General features: G+C 51.0%; 1 protein-coding gene across 1 annotated transcript in view; it reads left to right on the forward strand.

Moving 5' to 3' along the window:
• The window catches only part of LOC138748052 (epidermal growth factor receptor kinase substrate 8-like protein 1), a 50,141-nt gene that overhangs the window by 25,171 nt on the left and 4,998 nt on the right, over positions 1–19,972 (forward strand). The window contains 13 exon segments of the mRNA XM_069907748.1: positions 70–107; positions 6,161–6,225; positions 7,528–7,689; positions 9,386–9,535; positions 11,993–12,072; positions 13,101–13,255; positions 14,036–14,097; positions 15,398–15,533; positions 15,669–15,757; positions 16,971–17,045; positions 18,124–18,269; positions 18,917–18,942; positions 18,945–19,060. Coding sequence (XP_069763849.1) covers positions 70–107; positions 6,161–6,225; positions 7,528–7,689; positions 9,386–9,535; positions 11,993–12,072; positions 13,101–13,255; positions 14,036–14,097; positions 15,398–15,533; positions 15,669–15,757; positions 16,971–17,045; positions 18,124–18,269; positions 18,917–18,942; positions 18,945–19,060 — 1,300 coding nt within the window.

Consider the following 19,972-nt stretch of genomic DNA (forward strand, 5'->3'; position numbering starts at 1 on the left):
AAGCGTGCATGTAATGAAATGTTTGGGATTATACCCGGCCGAGATCTTAATCTGTGTTTCATATTGCAGTGAGAAGATTTCCAAACCCAGTGGCAGAACCATTTACGGTGAGTGGCCCCTTGCTCTTTCATCATTTGGTGGGCCTCAAGCGGTCAGAGCTCAGAGCTCCTCTTAGGCGGAAGGGAACGGGCAAGATGTGGGCAGTTTGGGCTGGGCCAGAAACAGTGGGGGGGGGTGGGGATCAGGGATTTTTGGTGCACAAACCAGTAGTGGGGTGACAGGCTGAGATATATTTTGACCATGATTCATCTCTGGACCTGCCCAAACATTGGTAATGCAGCAAAAATCCCCAGTATCCGGCCCCTATGAGGATTGCCGGATATGCAAACTTTCTGGTTGCCTGAGACACACTCTTTCAATGCCTAATGAATGCACCTACATTAAGAATAAAACTGTTTAAAAAAAGTTACCAAAATGTAATTTGGAAAAAAAAGATCAGTCGTCCTTAATTATATGAGGCTCACTTTAATCAGATAACTCCCGTAACTTAAAATTTAAATTTAAATTCAAACCTCGGTTGCTGGCGCTGTGACAGCGTTGCGCTAACCATGTCGCCATCATAATTAACCCTCCTCCCCCAAGTTTACAGATAAAACCTTACTAACATATTTAATAATAATAAAGGTAAATACTCTTATTAGGAAGTGACAGGGAGAGTTGCCCAGCAGCGAGCAGCATTGGCTGACTTTTCATCCCGGGCGTCGCCATTTTATTCAAACACATCTTTATTGAAACTCTATTCGAACGGCCGCTGCGGGCGGGGGCTCTGCTGGCCGAATGCTTGCTCCCATCTTCACCCAGGGCTTTTAATTTTAAAATTTTAAACTTTTAAATTTTAAAAATGTATTTAGTTCCTCGATTTTTTTGTTGTTGTTTTGTTTTGCCGCTTGCTTGAATTCCGGATACCGGGGATTTTACCGTATTTCTTTACCACCCCTGGGCGCTGCAAGACACCTCCAGCATTGACCGTGCGTTTTCACTGCCCGATGATGATCTCAGCCCACAGAATTGGCGGCTTGCTTTTGAATAAAGGCCTCCCCAACCCTCCCCACCGCCTACCCCGCTGATTCTTCTGCAGGGTGACTCATTGCAGCTTTGAACCTGCTGTGTCTGTTGTTGCCCGGTGATTGAGTCTACTTTTTATACATTTGCTTTGGTGTTCGTTGGCCTTCCCGCTGGTATGGTAACTTTGGACTTTGAGCACTTGGGGTTACATTGTCAGGTGCTCAGATGTCCTGCACAATTGCTTGTTTACTGTGCCCGGTTGCCAGGGAGTTTGTCAAGCCATACAATTGGGATCATTTGATTTATTGTGCAGCCATGTCGCTCTTTGAAATCCTGCACAAGGTTGGAATCAAGATGCCGACCTCTGCCTACTGAGATTCCACCTTATTGTGCAGAGGCCGAGGTTGGGGGGGGGGGGGGGGGAATCTCCCATACCCGTTGTTCGGGGACACAGGCTGAGGGTCGGGTCCGACTGCCCTGCACGACGGCCGTCAGCTCCGCGCTGGCTTTTAACGGCCCATCAACTGAGCCAACAGTGGCTTTATTTCCACAATTCTGCAATCCGTGGAATCTGAGCCCAAGATGGCGGAGGCTATGATTGACGGCCGCCATGGCGTGGAAGGAGAGGCAGAGAAAATGACCCATGGCAGTGGATCAGTGAGGGGCTGTTGATGACATGAGGCGAGGAACCCACACGGGCTGCTGGCAACCGGCTTAAGACTGGCTGAAGGGCGAACCAGGTATGGGATCTGGGATGCGAGAGGGTGCTGAGGGTTTTCCTGATCGCTCGGATCTAGAGCTCGGGCTGCTGATGGTTTGGGCTGGTCTGCGTGAGCACTGGAGCCGAATCCACAGGCCCTCTGCGACACTGGTAGAAATTGGAAATCTTCGGTGTCATGGCGAATCTCCTCAAACTCCTCAAGAAGGGGCTGACGGTGAGCCTTTTTTGCGATTGCATTGACCGGTAGATAGATCCTCAGAGATGTCGTAACCCCTGAACTTATAAAATTTAAATTTAAATGTAGATGTACAACACGGTAACAGGCCCTTTCGACCCATGAGCCCATGCCACCCAATCGACCTACAATCCCAGTACATTTTGAAGAGTGGGATATAACCCACGCAGACACAGGAAGAACGTACAAACTCCTTACAGATAGCGCCCGGAACACCAGAGCTGTAACAGCATACCACTAACCGTCTACGCTAAACTTCGATAAGGGCTTCAATTTCCTGGCTATTGTGTTACCAAGATGGAATATGATCCTGCCACTCTTCATTGGGACTCTCCCGGGCAATGGATGAGGACGTGGACAGGCAGGTCTGTGTGGGAATGGGGAATGTGGCTGGTGACTGGGAGCTGAAACTGTGGCCTTGGGAGGGAGGCAACGGATGAGGCCTTCACATCGCAACAGAGGATGCCTGGGAGGGAAAGGGTTAATTGCAGATCGCAGCCCAACCCCGTAAAAAAAATTATAAAGTTAACAGGTGATGAAGTCATTCACCTGTTATCTGTTGAGGAACTTCCTACTAAAGGCAGGGCCCCTGCAAACACTTGCATAAGGTTGCGTGGCTCTGGTGAAAGTGGATTCCAAGTTTATTAAACAGTCCATCAACTAGCAGCAGGTAAGGATTTAAAATGTGTCAGGAAATGTGCTTGCTCAATGCTTGAAGTTTATCGAAATTAATTGGTATTGAAGGACTTTGCTAGTAAAACTTGCTCCAAGTTTTTGGGTGGGGTTGAAGATTGGGCCTCCTGTTGCAAGATCATTTTGCTGCTTTATTATGATCTTGGCATTTCCAGATGTCATCCTGGCGACTTCCCTCAAAACCCACTCCTCAGTTGAGAAGGGATGTGTTGCCAAGATATGACTGTGGCTGGACACTGTACTGTTCCTCACTTGTCTAAATGAGACTCCTCTAAATGAGAGGAGGGTGGGGTGGAATTAGCTCTTAACTCCCATGGGGAAAACAATAGAACAATAAGGGATGGTCAATCAATGTGGAATTACCAATGTTGTCACATGAATAACTATGAATCTATGTGTCATTATGTGATAATAAAGGAACCTTGAGCCTTCATATACCATTGCCTTCCCCAAAATCTCCAACAGTGAACTTTGTGCGACCCCTCCTCCTCTGTTGAGGGGTGGAGGGTTGACTCCCAGCTCTCTGGGGTGAGAGTTGACCAGTCGAGGCCAGCTAGGAGAGCGTTCTTAGACGGAAAGCTGTTTCTGTGTCAGCTTGGACCTGTCCTTTCCTCTGCGATTAATGTTGCCAAAGGACTTCAGCCGTTTGTAGTGGGCACGGAAAGGTGGGATCTGACTCACTCCAGTGTCTGCCAGGACAATGAAATTCCTTTTCTTTAAATCCTGATTTTTACTGTCTAGTTATCTAGCTGGTTCTCTTTCTTAACTAAAGCCAATGCAACAGAAAGAATGTCAGAGTTCGTGACATCATATACAACCTTGAGATTTCTTTTCCTGTGGGCAAGGCAGAATTGGCTAAAAAAAACTGTACTCAACGAACACATGTAGACAAATAAAGAAATGTAAACAAACTGGCAGAGAGGAACGAAACAATAACATGCGAATTAAGGTCCTTAATTGAATCCCTGATTGAGCTTGTTGTTGAGGAGTCTGATGGTGGAGGGGGAGCAGCTGTTCCTGAACCTGGTGGTGCAAGTCTTGTGGCATTGATACCCCTTTACCGATGGTAGCAGCTTGTCCTGGGTGGTGAGGGTCCTTGATGATCGCTGCTGCTCTCTGACGGCAGCGTTCCCTATAGATGTACCCGATGGTGGGGAGGGTTTAGCCTATGATGCCCACTCCCTTTTGCAGAGCTTTGCTCTCAGGGGTGTTGGTGTCCCCGTGATGCAGCCGGTCAGCACACCACACCTCTGTTGAAATTTGCCAGGATTTCCGATGTCGTACCAAATGTCCGCATTGATGAATCTTAAAAAGTCCTTTACAGTCAATCATTTAGCAGCTGGGCACAGAGAATGTCCACGTGTTGGCAGCAGTTCAGCTCCCTACAAACTATGGGTGCCTCCTGAACAATCTGTTGACGCATCTCCAGGGCCCCACACTGGGCTCATCAGATACTTCGGAACCATGGCACCAGAGTGGAGGTACATCATCGCACTGTGGTCTGGAGGGGATGATTCAGAACCAGGTTGGGACATGTGTCTCCATGCTGGGGTGTCTCAAACCAAAGTTTCAGAGGTCAGACTAAGAGGTTGACTCTTCAGGATGGAGAAATATCTTCACGCACAGGGGGACACAGTTAGCAAAGCAGTTAGTGCAGCACTGTTACTGAGCCAGCGACCGGGACCAGGGTTTGAATCCTGCACAGTCTGTAAGGAATTTGTATGTTCTCCCCGTGCCTGTGTAAGTTTCCTCCAGGTGCTCCAGTTTCCCTCCACTGTTCAGAAACGTACCCGGGGTTGCAGGTTAAATGGGTGTAATTGGGCAGAATGGGCTCGTGGGCCGGAGGGGTGCATATTTGTATGGATGTACAAGGTGGCAAATCAAGGGGATTCTCCACTGGAGAGGGTGGTGGAGACTCAGTTGCTGAATTTATTCTGGAAGAAACGTTTCACGAATGGAAGCGTCTCAAAAAAAAAGACGGGGCCAGGATTTTCTTGCGAGTGTATCTCCGGACTTCTCAATTCCAAAGGGTTGTGGAGGCTGGTTCAATGCATGAATGCAAGAAGCAGGTATTTTTGAGGACAGTTGACGATCAGTGCCCGTGGGCATTTGCTCCTTAATGTCGCGGACTTCAAGAACCAGAGAGAGACAGCCCTGCTCCCTCTTGCTCCTGTACAAAGCAAAGGTCAAACTCTGAGATGTCCTGATAACAGACCCTGCCCTCTCCACGCAGAAAAACCAGGTGGTCTGGTTTAACAACTTTGAAACTAGAATCCAAGTGCCACTCCCCTTCAGCACACAGCTGGTAATTTCTTGCAGTGATTTAATTAGACAGCCCTTGCATGAAGACTTCAAGAGAGCAGTAAAAACTTGGAGAAACTCAGCAGGTCAAACAGGGCCCTTTATGTAACAAAGTTAAAAATTCATAACCAACGTTTTGGGCTTGAGCCCTTCATCAAAGAAGAGAATGTCGGCAGGGGACGAACAAAAAGATAGAGGGGGGAGGGGGGCAAAGGCAGGTGGAGGAGGGAGGGAGGGGACATCAGTGAGCAGGGGGGGTTGGGGGCATCAGTGAGCAGGGGGGGTTGGGGGAGGAAGGATGGTTGGTAAGAGGGTAGGGAGAGGACAACTGGAAAGGGGAAGGTGAAAGAAAAAGCGAGCCAGTTTATCAGAAAGCAGTGAATGCCAGCTGGCTGAAGGGGGCCCAGACAGAAAATAGGGTGTTGTTTCTCCAATCTGCGGGTGGTCAGGGTGGGACAGACATGTGAGGGCAGGAGTGTGACCCAGAACTGAAATGCTTGGCTTCTGGGAGGTCTCTGTAGTGGCAGAGGTGCTGAGAGAAGCGATCTCCCAATCTACGCCCAGACTCAAAGGGAGCACTGGATGCAGTAAACCAGTCTTGCGGATGCACAGGTGAAGTGTAGCCTCATGTGAAAGACCTGTTTGGGGCACCAGTCCGTAGTGAGGGAGGAGGTGTAGGCGCAAGTGTATTCCCAATGCCATCAGTGCTCTGTGATTAGTGGGATGTAGGTGGAAAGAAAAAATTTTAATCGTCCCTCATTGACTTGTTATGTGTACGGTCACTCCAAAGGAAGTAGACCAATGGCAATTTTTCTCAAGCAAAATATTCCAGTAACAATTGGGTATAGAGCAGTGATTCTCAACTTTCCTTTCCCACTCACATCCCACCTTAAGCAACTCCTTACTAATCACAGAGCACCCCATTGGGATTACTTAAAGTAGAAGTGGAAAGAAAAAGGTTGAGAACCACTGGCCCATGTGATACACCAAATCTGAAAATACTTTTGTGTGGAGCTTGAAGTCGTCTATCATAATTCCCAATGTTTATTTAGGAAGCGAACCTTTTGGGGGAAAAAAAATTGTTATAGTCAGCTGGTGTTAGCCTCATCAGGACCTTTTCTCAATACTTTCATTTTGATTTACAGAACAGAGGAAGAAATATTCTTACATCAACTATATCATGGAGGACCGGTCGCAATACCACGTGAATGTAAGTCACCTGCCGCTTTCGTGCTAAAAGTGAACGGACTGGAATGTTCTTTCGAAGTTGGTTATCTTTGCCAGATTTGCATGTGTCAAATGGTACAACAATCTTGAGCATTCGAAGCATCTACTATTGAGGGACCTTGAAGTCCAAATCCATACATTTCTCAAGGTCGCTGTACAGGTTTGATAGGATAGTTAAGAAGGCCTATCGAATGCTGGGCTTCATTAATTGGGGAATTGAGTCGAGAGGTCATGTTGCAACTCTACAAATCTCTGGTGAGACCACACTTGGAGTACAGGTACACAATCCTTTATCCAGACATCTAAAATCCGGAAAGCTCCAAAAACCGGCAAGTGGGGAGAGAGACCAGCAGCGTGGGTGGGGGGGGGTGGCAAGAGACTGGTAGCGTGACTCGGGCAGGCGAGGAGGAGAGACCGGCCGCGCAAGTTGGGCAGGCGAAGGGGGGAGACCGGCAGCGCAAGTCGGGTGGGTGAGGTGGGGGGGGGGGGGGAAAGCCGGCAGTGCGACTGGAAGGGGGTTGAGGGGGGATACGGCAGCACAATCTGGCTTTCTGAAATTCAGAAAAATCCAAAATTTGGAACACACCATCCCCCAAGGGTTCCAGATAAAGGATTGTGTACCTGTATTGTTCAATTCTGGTCACGTCATCATGGGAAGGATTTGGAAGCTACGGTGCAGAGGAGATTTACCAGGACGTTTCCTGGATTGGAAAATAGGTCGTGAGGCAAGATTAGCAGAGCTGGGATGTTTCTCTTTGGAGTGAAGGAGACCTGATAGAGGTCTGGAAGATTCTGAGAGGCGTAAATAAGATGGGTGGCCAGTGCCTTTTTCCCAGGGCGGGAGTAGCAAACGCCAGGGGACGTCTGCCCAAAGTGAAGGGAGGAATGATCAGGGTTAGGTTTTACACACGGAGAGTTGCGGAGGCCTAGAAGGGATGGTGGTGGAGGCTGGAACCTTGGGGTATTTAAGAGATTCTTAGACAGGCACGTGGATGAAAGAAAAATAGAGGGTTATGAGGTATGTTAGTGTTTTTTGGGATCAGAATATATGGATTAGCACAAGGTCTGTATTGTGTATGAAGGTAAGAAGATCCATTGATAGGATCCACCTGTTAAATGCCTCTCTTCGTTACAGCCAGGTCACTCCTGCTTCTCCTGAGCAATGCCCACAATTTCAAAGATAGCTGTTGCTAATATTTTTGTTCACCTCCAACATTTTAGCCTTTTAACTCACCACATCTGGTTCCCTCACCCCACCCCCCCCCCCCCACCCAACCCCGCACAGCATCTGACCACTTTTCCTCTCGGCCCTGGCGAGGACACTCAGACAGTGGATGAGTCCATTCAGAAGATGAAAAGCTTGGACAGCAAGGGCAGGATCTGGACGCAGGAAATGTTGCTGCAAGTTAACGGCTCGTCTGTCGGCCTGGTGGACATCGAATCCAAGGTGGGCTGGGTGCCGTGGGGTGCCCCGACCTTTTAACCTCCCGTGTCCCCGGTTTTCAGCCACGAGCTGCTTTGTGCACATGCTCGTCCTGTAGTTTACCCATGGACCCAGTTTGGAGTATATATAATGAAAGGTTAAAAATGGCCGGAGTCTGAAGGGCTAAATTTAGACGTGCAGCCTGGTAATCTTCACTGACACCTATGCCGACCATACTGTTCGAGCTTTGCCAGAGGAAGTTCTGGAGTTGGTCAAATGGGTAATGGATTTCAGATTTCTGATTTATTGTCAGAGGACATTTGACCCAGCCCCAGTGGCCTAATGGATAAGGTATTGACCTCCTAAGCCAGGGATTTGTGAGTCCCATCTGGGGTTATTATCAATGAACATTGATCCAATTAATACATAAAAGTCAGTCAGAAAGCTGTGCATGCAAATAAAATTCCTACTCCTTGATTGGGGAGGTGGAGGCAGTTTAGCAAGCTAGAAATATAACCAGTTCTGCGCAGGAGCCGGGGTTAGTTAGGACGGGGTTAGTTAGCATTCGTGGAGGGAAATGATCAGTCAACACTTTTGGGTGGTATGGTTAGCATGGTGGCCAGGCCAACGCTGTTACAGCACCGGCAATTGGGACCGACCGGGGTTCAAATCCAGCATTCTCCCCATGTCTGTGCGGGTTTCATCTGGGAGGAGCTCTGGTTTCCTCCCACTGTTCGAATGGGGTTTGAGGGTGAATTGGGCGGCACGGGCTCGTGGTCCGAAATGGACTGTTACGTCTACATTTAAAAATTAAATTTGAAATGACATCACATGCAACCCTAAGATTCTTTTATTCTGGTGGGTGAGGCAGAATTACCATTTATTGGTAGAGCAAACAAGAATGTACTCAATGCACGCATGTTAACAAATAAAGAAATATAAACAAACTGACTCTGCAATACAGAGAGAGAAATTTCAATAAGTGTACAAGTCAGAGTCCTTAAATGAGCCCCTGATTGAGTTTGTTGTTGATGAGTCTGATGGTGGAGGGGGAGCAGCTGTTCCTGAACCTGGGGGTGTGAGTCTTGTGGCACCGACACCTCTTTCCTGATGGCAGCAGCGAGAACAGAGCAGATGCTGGGTGGTGTGGATCCTTGCTGCTGCTCTTCGACGGCAGCCTTCCTTGCAGATGTTCTCAGTGGTGGGGAGGGTTTTACCTGTGATGTCCTGGGCTGTGTCCACTCCCTTTTGAAGGACACTCAAGTGTACTGGTGCCCCCTTACCCAGACCCAGACCGTGATGCAGCCGGTCAGCACACATTTTACCACACCTCTGAAGATATTTGCCAGGGTTTCCAGTGTCATACCAAACCTCCGCAAACTCCTGAGGAAGTAGAGGCACTGACGTGCTTTCGTCATGAAGCCATTGGTGTGTTGGGTCCAGGAAATATACTCCGAGATAGTGACTCCCAAGAACTTAAAGTTGCTCTCCTCTCTGATCCCCCAATGATCACTGGATCGTATATCTCTGGTTTTCCCTTCCTGAAGTCAACAATCAGCTCCTTGGTTCTGGTGAGGGCGAAGTTGTTGTTGGTGCACCGTCCAGCCACGTTTTCAACCTCCCATTTGTAAGCTGACCTTGCAGGGTAGGAGTGGTGGGATTTGCAGTTGGGGATCACTGATCTAAAGACTAACCCATTCACTGATTGGTCTTTGCTCAGGATGAATTGGAGAACTACCCTCTGACAGCAATCGAACACTGTGACTCACTGCTGGACAGCTGGAGGTTCAACTCCATTCTGATCCTGGTCTGCAAGGACGCTGACCAAAACAAACCTGACATCCACTTCTTCCAGTGTTCCGAGGTTGGGGTAAGTATGCCATCATGGAAACTCAGCTCCTAGCTTGCCTATGTGCTCCACCGTCAGTGGAGAAGCCCCTTATTTCAAGAGGTATGTGTCAGAATTGTTCACACGTTGCCGACGATTCTGCACGAGTGCTCAGATTCTGGGTCCATCTCCCACGCTCGCATCTCTGTCCGCGGCCTCCGGTACTAGCCCATCAAGACCAGACATAATTTGGACGAGCAACGCTGGACTTTCCATCTGGTCCCTCTCCAACTGGATGGCATTAACAGCGTTTTCTCTGGTTTCTGCTAACCTGCTCCCTGTTCTCCCTCCCCTTCCTCATCCCCTCCTTCCTTTCCCCCACCCCCTTCCCTCTCCATTAACAGAGCCGTCCCCCCCCTCCCCCCCCCACCCCCCCCCCCCCGTTCGCTGCTGTGCCCTCCCTCCCTTATCCACCTCCAGCCTGTGGGACCGTGCTCCTCCCCTTGCCCCTCCCCCATCATTTAGTTTGGATGCCTACCTACCTCGATGAAGCCTGAAACGTCAGTTCTTTATCTTGGCAACATAAAGGACACTGTTCGACCTGCTGAGTTTCTCCAGCATTTTTACTTCAATGACGTAGTCTACAGACTTTTGTGTTTTACGAGTGTCTACACTAATAATACTAGTGTCGCCGAGAATATTCTCCCAGAATCACAGTGCGGGTTTCGCGCAAACAGAGGAACTACTGACATGGTCTTTGCCCTCAGACAGCTCCAAGAAAAGTGCAGAGAACAAAACAAAGGACTCTACATCACCTTTGTTGACCTCACCAAAGCCTTTGACACCGTGAGCAGGAAAGGGCTTTGGCAAATACTAGAGCGCATCGGATGTCCCCCAAAGTTCCTCAACATGATTATCCAACTGCACGAAAACCAACAAGGTCGGGTCAGATACAGCAATGAGCTCTCTGAACCTTCTCCATTAACAATGGCGTGAAGCAAGGCTGTGTTCTCGCACCAACCCTCTTTCAATCTTCTTCAGCGTGATGCTGAACTAAGCAATGAAAGATCTCAACAATGAAGACGCTGTTTACATCCGGTACCGCACGGATGGCAGTCTCTTCAATCTGAGGCACCTGCAAGCTCACACCAAGACACAAGAGAAACTTGTCCGTGAACTACTCTTTGCAGACGATGCCGCTTTAGTTGCCCATTCAGAGCCAGCTCTTCAGCGCTTGACGTCCTGTTTTGCGGAAACTGCCAAAATGTTTGGCCTGGAAGTCAGCCTGAATAAAACTGAGGTCCTCCATCAGCCAGCTCCCCACCATGACTACCAGCCCCCCCACATCTCCATCGGGCACACAAAACTCAAAACGGTCAACCAATTTACCTATCTCGGCTGCACCATTTCATCCGATGCAAGGATCGACAACGAGATAGACAACAGACTCGCCAAGGCAAATAGCGCCTTTGGAAGACTACACAAAAGAGTCTGGAAAAACAACCAACTGAAAAACCTCACAAAGATAAGCGTATACAGAGCCGTTGTCATACCCACACTCCTGTTCGGCTCCGAATCATGGGTCCTCTGCCGGCATCACTTACGGCTCCTAGAACGCTTCCACCAGCGTTGTCTCCGCTCCATCCTCAACATTCATTGGAGCGCTTTCATCCCTAACGTCGAAGTACTCGAGATGGCAGAGGTCGACAGCATCGAGTCCACGCTGCTGAAGATCCAGCTGCGCTGGGTGGGTCACGTCTCCAGAATGGAGGACCATCGCCTTCCCAAGATCGTGTTATATGGCGAGCTCTCCACTGGCCACCGTGACAGAGGTGCACCAAAGAAAAGGTACAAGGACTGCTAAAGAAATCTCTTGGTGCCTGCCCCATTGACCACCGCCAGTGGGCTGATATCGCCTCAAACCGTGCATCTTGGCGCCTCACAGTTTGGCGGGCAGCAACCTCCTTTGAAGAAGACCGCAGAGCCCACCTCACTGACAAAAGGCAAAGGAGGAAAAACCCAACACCCAACCCCAACCAACCAATTTTCCCCTGCAATCGCTGCAACCGTGTCTGCCTGTCCCGCATCGGACTTGTCAGCCACCAACGAGCCTGCAGCTGACGTGGACATTTACCCCCTCCATAAATCTTCGTCCGCGAAGCCAAGCCAAAGAAGACACTTAATGGGAAGGAGGGGGATTGAAAGTGAGAGAGTGGGGCTGAACGAGTTAGTGTAGTGGTTGGCGCGACACTCTATAGTGACAGGAGTTGGAATCCAGCGCTGTCATAAGGAGTTTGTACATGTCTGCATGGGATTCCTCTGGGTACTCTGGTATCCTCCCACCCTTCAAAACATAGCAGGGTTGTAGTTTAATTGGGGTATTTGGGTGGCATGGGCTTGTGAGCCACAAAGGCCTGTTTCCACCCTGTATGCCTACATTTAATTTGCAAGAGGTACGGGGCTAGGCTTTGCTGGTCTGACTGGGTTTCATGTTTTCAGGCTGACCTCATCAAATCCGACATCAACAGCGCCATCACAGACATGAAGAGTGGGAGAGCGGAGAGAGTAAATGCACTCAGGTGAGAGGAACAGCGGGAAGACACCTCCCCAATCGACTCACCCCCCTTCGTCCTTAACCCAAGGGGAGGCAGAAAACCGATAAACACCCCAATGTCCATTCAGGACAGCGAACTAGGTCCTGTGTCTCAGGCTGAGCAGCTCTACCCGCCACCTCTAGGAATGTTTGCATGAGTAATGGAGATTAACCCCCCACCACAATCTATCTCTTTTGAGAACCACAGGATTAAAGCCACTAGTTCACAACCACTTGCGAGATGAGCTGTGTGAACAGGATCTGGAACAAGCTTTGACTCGAGAGAAGAACAGTGGTTCTCAATTTCTTTTTCCCCACCCACATAACACCTTAATGAATCCTATGCCACAGGAGCTCTGTACTTTGTAAGGGATTACTTAAGGTCGAATTTCAGATTTATTGTCATACCTGCATACACTTTTTCTCTCTGGAGCGAAAAGGATGAGAGAGACTTAATAGAGTGTGGGTTCCCAGAATGCATTGCCTGGGGTGGTGCTGGAGGCTGAAACATTGGGGGAATTTAAGAAACTCTTAGACAGACAAATGAATGAAAGGAAAATGGGGGTTACGAGGTGGGAAGGGTTTAGTTATTTTTTTGGTAGGAATATATCAGCAACACAACATTGAGGGCCGAAGGGCCTGTCCCACGCTGTAGTGTTAGATGTTCTACGACATCACATAAAACCCTGAGATTCTTTTTCCTGTGGACCAGGCAGAATGACCACTTATTGGTAGTGAAAAAACAAACTGTACTCAACATACACACATAAACAGATCAAGAAATGTAAACAAACTGACTATACAATATGGGGAGAGAAAAAAAATCATAAAGTGCAAAAGTAGGAGTCCCTTAAATGAGTCACTGATTGAGTTTGCCATTGAGGAGTCTGATGGTGGAGTCTGGTGGTGTGTGAGGGGTATGTGAGTGGTTGAGACCCATTGGGTTAGATAGAAGCCAGCACCGTCGATGGGCCAAAGAGCATCCGTGATCCTCCATGCTACTCTTCTTTCTAGACTGAACAAGGAGAGGATGAACGAACAAAACAGCATGCCGCCTTCCCCTCCCCCAAAGATGGCTCCCAAAGCTCCACTATCCTACAACCCCATAAACAAAATTTACGGCAGCTCTTCAATTCCATCGTCACCGACATCGTCCCTGGCTGACGTGGGTAAGAGTCTCTTACTATTGTTTTCGCCAACGTTCTGCTGGCCGTAACTTGACAGGCCCTTCCCCCACCCCCCATCCCTGACCTCCTGGCCCATTGCAATCCCCTTCCACTTCAACACCCGACCCGATCATGGCACCATCGTCTCCCTGTGCACACTGGATTCGTCCATGCTGATTACAGGTAAATTTACCAAAATCAATTCACCTGATGGATTTCACTGACATTGAATGAATGAAGAAAAAAGCTCATAATATATAATTTAGTGAGCTTAGAAGTGTCATTTAATAAAGATTTTAATTGGGTGTTAATTGGTCATTCCTGCAGACATTTGTCTAACGAACTCCCCTTAGCTCCCGCTGCTAACCTCTGCTAGTTCTAAACAACCCCACCCTAGGAGTTCGCCCCTCCTCGCAGGGATGCACAGCTGGATGCCAGTTTCGGGCCATGGCCCTGGTTTCCAAAGGCCCGGCCCTGCTCTCCGTGGGCGGCTCCTGGTCTCTAATGACCCCTCCCCTATTCCCTCCCTCCCTTCCCCACCAGTCACCCCCCATGAGAAAGCTCTACAGTGGTGGGGAGGAGAGTGTACTGGGTCTGTCGGTGAACTCGATGGTCGGTGATTCATTTCATCGGTGAATTTTCCGTTGGTGAATTGGTTTCGATGAATTTACTGCATACTGTCCCCGTCGCACTCCACGTAACCTGACAAGCCTGCTCCTCGGAAGCCCTTCTGTTGAACCAGACCCCATTCTCCTTCTCTACATTGGTTCCTTCCTCTTGCAGAATTGAGCGAAGGAAGTGGCAGCACCATGGACACGATCGAGCAGAGGACAGCTCGTGACGTGGTGAGTTCTTGCTTCAGCGGCTTGGGAGCTGAAGACTCGTCTCCCATTCCTTGCTGGGTTGTTTCCACGCCATTCAGCCCTTCAAGCCTGACCCACCTTTCAATTTTGGAAGTGATCTCCCATCTTTGGCCCCCTTAAGTGGGCCTTTGTCTGTTGATCTGAGGCAAAGCTTTGTGAGTTGAACCTCCCCCAGCACCTATGGATTTGAGGGAGGGAGGGAGGGAGGGCAGGGAGGAGGGGGAAGAGTTTGTTCTCTGATTTTTGCGGGAAGTAATTCCTGACGTCAGTTGTGATCCAGCTGACCATAAAGGATCTGGCCCCACCCTGCCGGTGGGAACCTCTTGTCTCTGTCAGTCAACTGAACACCTCAAGCAGATCATTTCGTTCTTTGAAAGCAGAGGGAACACAAGGCTAACCTTTACAGTTAACTCCATGCATCACCAACCCAACCTTGCTGTTGGGCTGCACAAGGTATCTAAGGAAGGTGATGGGACCAAGATGGCCGGGAGTAGCTGCCCAATTGGGAAGCTTCACCGAGGCGTCATTACTTCATCGGCTGGTTGGGTAATTTAGTGAACCCTGAAGGAGGGCCATCGGAAGTGCTCCCGATGGAAGAAACGGGATTACTCTGCATGTAGAGGTGTCGCTGGTGTGGGGGGAGGGGAGTGGACCTGAAGGGAGGGGCTTGAGGTAGGTGGGTCAGTGCAGTGGTGTCTGTGCGGTAACTCGTGGTGTTACCCCTCCCCCCTCCATGGACCTCCTCCCGCACCAGACCGTACAGAATCCTTAGTAATATTTTTTCTGTAATAATGTTACACATCAATCACAAATACTAAATACCACGATGTTGTAGCTAAAACACCAGAAAATTGGACAAGAACAACAGGACGAGCTGGTAGCGACTACAGATGAAACCACATGATTCAAAGCGTCGTTATCATTGGGTAATAACGGCGGCTCTGACCGGAGCCCGTTAGAAGGTTTAAAAAGTAAATGAGCATCGAGTTTTAGCCTCGTAGGTGTATTGATACATGGAAGCTGGGCTTACGGAAAATGCTTTTGTTATAATGAACGACAGGGATATTTTTATAAAAACATAATAAATTTCTGCTGAAACATGGCACAAAAATTTCATTTTGGTGACACCCCCTCTGATGGCATCACCTGGTGCGGACTGGAACCCCCTCAGTGATGCCAGTGGGGTGGTGGTGGGTAGAAGGCTGGGGAAGATGTTGGGACCTCTGCAGTGGATGGCAACTAAATCCTTCATTTCCCACCTCTCTCCATCGTCCCCCATCAGATGATCCTAAACCACACTTTTGACGACATTGAAGGCTTCATGGCGAGACTCCAGAAGACGGCCGAGGCTTTCAAGATTCTGGACCAGAGGAAGAAGAGCAGGATGGGCAAGAAGAAAGCCCCGAGGGAGAGTGGAGGTAGGTGGGCAGTGAGCGCCTTCCAGTGAGGACGCAGGGCGCAGCATCAGTGGGTCAAGAGAACCGCAGCAAGTTCCCTTCTCCTTCAGGAGCCTGTTCTTCGTCCGCTGATCCCCTTAACCTTCTTGATTTCAGAGGGCCTTCTGACCCTGCGAGCTCGGCCACCAACCCAGGAGGAGTTTATCGAAGTCTTTCAGAAGTACAAGTACTCCTTCAGCCTTCTGGTAAGTAAAGAAGGCTGTCTGGCTGGGAAACAGTTTCCTCTCCCTGAAAGTAGTTTTTGTTCTTGGGAAACTGTTGAGGCTGGGTCAGTCCATCTCTTAATGGAGACCTTCCGCACAGTAACAGGCCATTTAGGCCTGCAGGTCTGTGCCACCTGATTAACACCCCATCTGCTTACACCCCATTCCCCCCAGTACATGGGAGGAAACTGGAGCTCCCGGGGAAAACCCACGCAGACATGGGGAGGACGTACAAGCTCCTGACAGACATCGAATGCCGGACCCGATCACTGGCGCTGTGAAGGCGTTGCATCTGGGCACCCTCCAACCAGACAGCATTTCATTCCCCCTCCCCTTCCTTATCACCTATTACTTCCTGCCTGTGCACCTCCCCACCATTTTGTTCAGTCCCTTGTCCACGTTTTGATGGAGGGTCGAAGCCCGAAACAATGGTTGGTTATCTATCCGTCTGTGCTGTGATAAAGGACACTGGTTGACCAGCTGAGTTTGCGTCTGCAGACCTTTGCACTTTATTCCCGGCCTCAACATTGACTTCACTGATTCCTTAAACCACCCCCCCCCACCCATATGTTGAATTTCATCCTGCGCACAGTCACCACCTCCCCCTTCCTTTTCCTCTGACAGAACAAAAACCGATCCTCCAGCATTTTGCCTGTTTTTACTACAATCACAACATCTGCAGACTTCGGTTTTCCACTCCTCAGTCTATCTCCTCTCAAATAAGGAGGTCAAGTTGTACGGTGAACGAGCATCGCAATCTTTGCACTGTCGGCAGGTCATGGGGTTGGGGGGAGAGGGAAGTCCCTGAGTTTTAATGCCTCCAAACGGGAATCCCTCAGCCAGAGGCCTGTATCCCCAACATGGTTACCCCTGCTTCACATCGTACTAACCCACTGTTTCTTCCAGCCAGTTTTCTCTGAGTACATGTATGGAAGGATGTTAATACATTAGGAGCCAGTTTGGAGAAGGTCAGATACAGGGAAGGATTGGTCTCTTTCCAATATTCTTATAGAAATTGAAAATTACAGAGTGTAGGGACATGTGTGCACATCCCCGCAAGTATAGTGTTCAACCACAATGAGCACTGAACAAGAGAGGGAAAGGGAAACTGGTCTAATCTGCCCAGATGGCCAGGCCTCGATGCAGACCTCGATCAGGAAGATTCAACCTGACTGAAGCTCTCCCTTCATTTCAGGCTCGAGTGAAGAACCACATCATCAACCCCAGCGCCACTGAACTCATCCACTTCCTGTTTGGACCACTCGACACGGTAAGCAGCTGGCAGTCTGGTCGTGAGTCTGACCCATCCCCTTGTGGGCTATCTCTGTATGGTGGTGTGCAGTTGTTAGTCGAATAACCATCAGGAAATTAGGTTCCACCGTTCAGAGGGTTCACGGCTGATCCAATTGTGTCCTCCCCCCCCTCCCCCCCTTCTCCCCCCCCCTTCTCCCCCCCCCCCTTCTCCCCCCCTTCTCCCCCCCTTCTCCCCCCCTTCTCCCCCCCTTCTCCCCCCCTTCTCCCCCCCTTCTCCCCCCCTTCTCCCCCCCCCTTCTCCCCCCCCTTCTCCCCCCCCCTTCTCCCCCCCCCTTCTCCCCCCCCCCTTCTCCCCCCCCTTCTCCCCCCCCCCTTCTCCCCCCCCCTTCTCCCCCCCCCTTCTCCCCCCCCCTTCTCCCCCCCCCTTCTCCCCCCCCTTCTCCCCCCCCCTTCTCCCCCCCCTCTCCCCCCCCTTCTCCCCCCCCCTTCTCCCCCCCCCTTCTCCCCCCCCCTTCTCCCCCCCCCTTCTCCCCCCCCTTCTCCCCCCCCCTTCTCCCCCCCCCTTCTCCCCCCCCCTTCTCCCCCCCCTCCTCCCCCCCTCCTCCTCCCCCCCCTCCTCCTCCCCCCCCTCCTCCTCCCCCCCTCCTCCTCCCCCCCTCCTCCTCCCCCCTCCTCCTCCCCCCCCTCCTCCTCCCCCCCTCCTCCTCCCCCCCTCCTCCTCCCCCCTCCTCCTCCCCCCCTCCTCCTCCCCCCCTCCTCCTCCCCCCCTCCTCCTCCCCCCCTCCTCCTCCCCCCCTCCTCCTCCCCCCCTCCTCCTCCCCCCCCTCCTCCCCCCCTCCTCCTCCCCCCCCCCTCCTCCCCCCCCCTCCTCCCCCCCCCCTCCTCCCCCCCCCCTCCTCCCCCCCCCTCCTCCCCCCCCTCCTCCCCCCCCCTCCTCCCCCCCCCTCCTCCCCCCCCCCCTCCTCCCCCCCCCTCCTCCCCCCCCCTCCTCCCCCCCCTCCTCCTCCCCCCCCTCCCACCGCACACTGTCCCTCCCTAAGTGGGGCCATGAGATTCTGACCCATGTTGATTCCACTCTCCTGCTCCTACAACAGATGGTACAGGCAGCAGGTTTGGAGCTGGCCAGATCAGTGACGGTCCCGTTCCTGACCAACGACGCTGTTCACCTGCTGAACGATACCCTAAATGAGGCGGAGAAGCTCCAGTGGCAGTCACTGGGCGAGTATTGGACCAAACCAAGGTATGGGCCACCTTCCCCGATGAGGAGGTGGAGGGTGAGGGCGGAAAGAAGGCGAGTGCAAAATCCATGGTCACAGTGAAAGCTTCAGCAACAGTCAAGAGAACAGAGCGGTTGGGCATCTGGCCCCAGTGTGGAGACGTCCAATCGGGCAGGGTGCCAGAGTGGAGCAAATCCACCTCTTCCCTGGGCTCCAGATTCCATTCAGGGCAATGATCTTTCTGAGAGAGAATGGAGCTCCCTCACGCAGGGAACAATCGGGAGGAGGCCCAAAGAATGAGCAGGAAGTGGGGCTGAAGTGAGAGAGGGCCGGGTGTGGGGTCTGTGTCCAGTGAGAATGTTTCCTGTGGTTACAGACAGGGTGGGTGGGGGGTGAGTGTCCTGTGGCCACAGACAGGATGGTCACAGACTGGGTGAGGGGCGGGGGTGGGGGGGTGGGAAAGAGTGTCCTGTGGTTACAGACAGGGTGGGTGGGGGGGAGAGTGTCCAGTGTTAAGATCACCATTGCTGGTAGCATTCAAGGAAACGAGCTGGGATGGGTAGTGGGTGGCGGATGGTGGGACAAGATGGGGTCTCGGCCTTTCCGGGCTTTGTATAAGACTCAGCCACCTCAGCGTACACACTAAGCCATTGTGCTCCCTCAACTGCAGGTTAGAGTGGCCTCCTGAGCACTGGGCAGACCCTACAACATCCAGTTCCGGTCAGGATGGACCCCGAGTGAACGCGATCCCAACGGAGCCCAGTGGGAAGATCCAGTGGAACTCCAGCACAAGCACGAGTATCTCCGCATGCAGGTATGGATGGGAGCGCCTCCTTCTATCGGTCATGGCCTCTGATCCCTTGAGGTGGGAGGTTGGGGTGAGCAGGTTGGAGAGGGTACTGGTAAATTGGTTGGACAGCAGAGAGGTCTCCACTACCTCAGGCATGGCTCCATTTCCCTCTCATCCACCAACCTCCAGTCATCTGGTGATGGAACCTTCATCTCTCTCCTTGTGACAAGATGAGTGTCCCTCTCCGACCTCCTCCCGTAGTGTCAGGGTCAACAGATTTATTGTTGGAGTACATACATGACATCACAGACCACCCTGAGATTCCTTTATCCTGCGGATGTGGCAGAATTACCGCTAATTGGCTGGGCAAAAAATAAACTGTACACAGCATAAGCATGTAAACAAATAAAGAAACTATAAACAGATAACAAATGTAAACAAACGGACTGTGCAAAACAGAGAACAAAAGAAAATCAATTACAAGAGTCTTTAAATGAGTCCCTGATTGAGTTTGTCATTGAGGAGTCTGATGGTGGAGTGGGGACCTGTACCTGGTGGTGTGAGTCTTGTGGCACCGACACCTCTTTCCTGATGGCAGCAGTGAGAACAGAGCGTGTGCTGGGTGGTGTGAATCCTTGACGATTACTGCTGCCCTCTGACAGCAGCGTCCTCCGTAGATGTTCTCGAAGGTGGGGAGGTTTGTCCTGGGCTGTGACCTCTACCTTTGCAGGGATTTACTCTCTGGTATTGGTGTTCCCATGTCAAAGCGTGATGCAGCCGGTCAGCACACTACACCTCTGTAGAAAGTTGCCAGGGATGTCAAACCAGACCTCCGCAAACTCCTGAGGAAGAGGAGTCAACAAACTGATTGCTTCCCCAGTTCCTCTCTCCCACCATTCCACCCTCACTCAAATGGGCCCTTCGCCCATCAGTCCA

This window comes from Narcine bancroftii, chromosome 13 (genome assembly GCF_036971445.1).
Source record: "Narcine bancroftii isolate sNarBan1 chromosome 13, sNarBan1.hap1, whole genome shotgun sequence".
NCBI lineage: Eukaryota > Metazoa > Chordata > Chondrichthyes > Torpediniformes > Narcinidae > Narcine > Narcine bancroftii.